At 30.8% G+C, this 1,300-nt stretch overlaps 1 protein-coding gene across 1 annotated transcript; it reads right to left on the reverse strand.

Annotated features, from left to right (window-relative positions):
- Window positions 1-200: 200 nt before the first annotated feature.
- LOC128292658 (ankyrin repeat-containing protein BDA1-like) lies at window positions 201-686 on the reverse strand. The gene has a single exon (XM_053027547.1). It carries the CDS (start codon window positions 684-686, stop codon window positions 201-203), a length of 486 nt encoding a protein of 161 aa, XP_052883507.1.
- Window positions 687-1,300: the final 614 nt, after the last annotated feature.

Consider the following 1,300-nt stretch of genomic DNA (forward strand, 5'->3'; position numbering starts at 1 on the left):
GTCAAATTCATGCTATTTTTAGAATAATTAGAGGGAAGATAAATATTGTTTAATCCAACAGGAGGAGTGGAGTGGATGAGGTAGATACCTGGGGATGGTTAATTGATGCAGCTATGTGTAAAACGGTGTTGCCATCCTTATCCTCTAAGTCCAATATTTTACCTCTCATAGATTTGTTCGTCTTCAAACGCACTTTGAATTCATTCCAACATCGCCTTAAAAGCTTTAAATTTGTTGTTCTCTGCAGCAACATGCAAAGCAGTTCGTCTCTCAACGGTCAAATCAAAGATACAATGGGGACAAATATTCAAAAACCGAGGCAAGAGATGAACATAATTTTCATCCAAAGCAGCCTGATGAAGAACAGTGAAACCCACCTTTCCTTTAAAACGAATAAGATCTTTATCAACCGATAAAAAATCAATCACCATTTCAGTTTGTTGGTTAAGCAAGGCTAGATGAATCGGAGAAAACCAATCCTGGTTCAGTTCCCTAGCAAATGATGGCTTCAAGTTCATCATCTCCATTGCCAAAGCATTCTTCCCTGAAACCGCAGCAATGTGTAAGGGCGTATCGATGAACTCCATTTCATCTATATGCTTGAAAACATTGCCATCGTCACGGATTAATGCATATAAGGCATCAATGTTTCCTGATTCAGCTGCTCTCTTTAACCCTTTATCCATTTCCATGAATCAAAATTATATGTTAAAAGATAAAAAATACTTTCAAAATTAAATCATTCAAAACTATATTTGTTTTTAAATTCTAAACATCTATATTTTATCTACATAGTTATTGTTTATGTTAAGTCTGAATCAGACGAAAAGGAAGTTAGTTTGGAGAGATTTGAAGTCTTCCATTCCCTTTGAGCCGGTTCCTTAGATGTGGATTGGTGATTTTAATGCAATCCTTTTCGTCTTATTTATTTGTTTCTCACCTACATGATTTCCTTTCCGTCTTATTTGGCTTAGCATAAATGATTGACTTTTATGTTTTTCAAAATTTAGAAAAGTAGTAGTATATTTTATCAACTAAGTTGTTATGTGAAATAAATAAAGTGAATCATTTAATTTAATATAAATTATAAATACTAAAAAATTATTATACGCGTATGTGTGAGGAAATCACGTATTTAAAATATAAATATTACTTTAAAATAAATTATAATAAATAATAAAATGTATTGTTTGAAACTAATTAATCATAATAACACATAAAATATGTATGATATTAAAATGAAAAATTAAATTAAATTTTAAGTTTAACGTGGGTTCAAATCTTTATATTTTTATTGTCG

Source organism: Gossypium arboreum, chromosome 5 (assembly GCF_025698485.1).
Source record: "Gossypium arboreum isolate Shixiya-1 chromosome 5, ASM2569848v2, whole genome shotgun sequence".
In the NCBI taxonomy this organism is placed as follows: Eukaryota; Viridiplantae; Streptophyta; class Magnoliopsida; order Malvales; family Malvaceae; genus Gossypium; species Gossypium arboreum.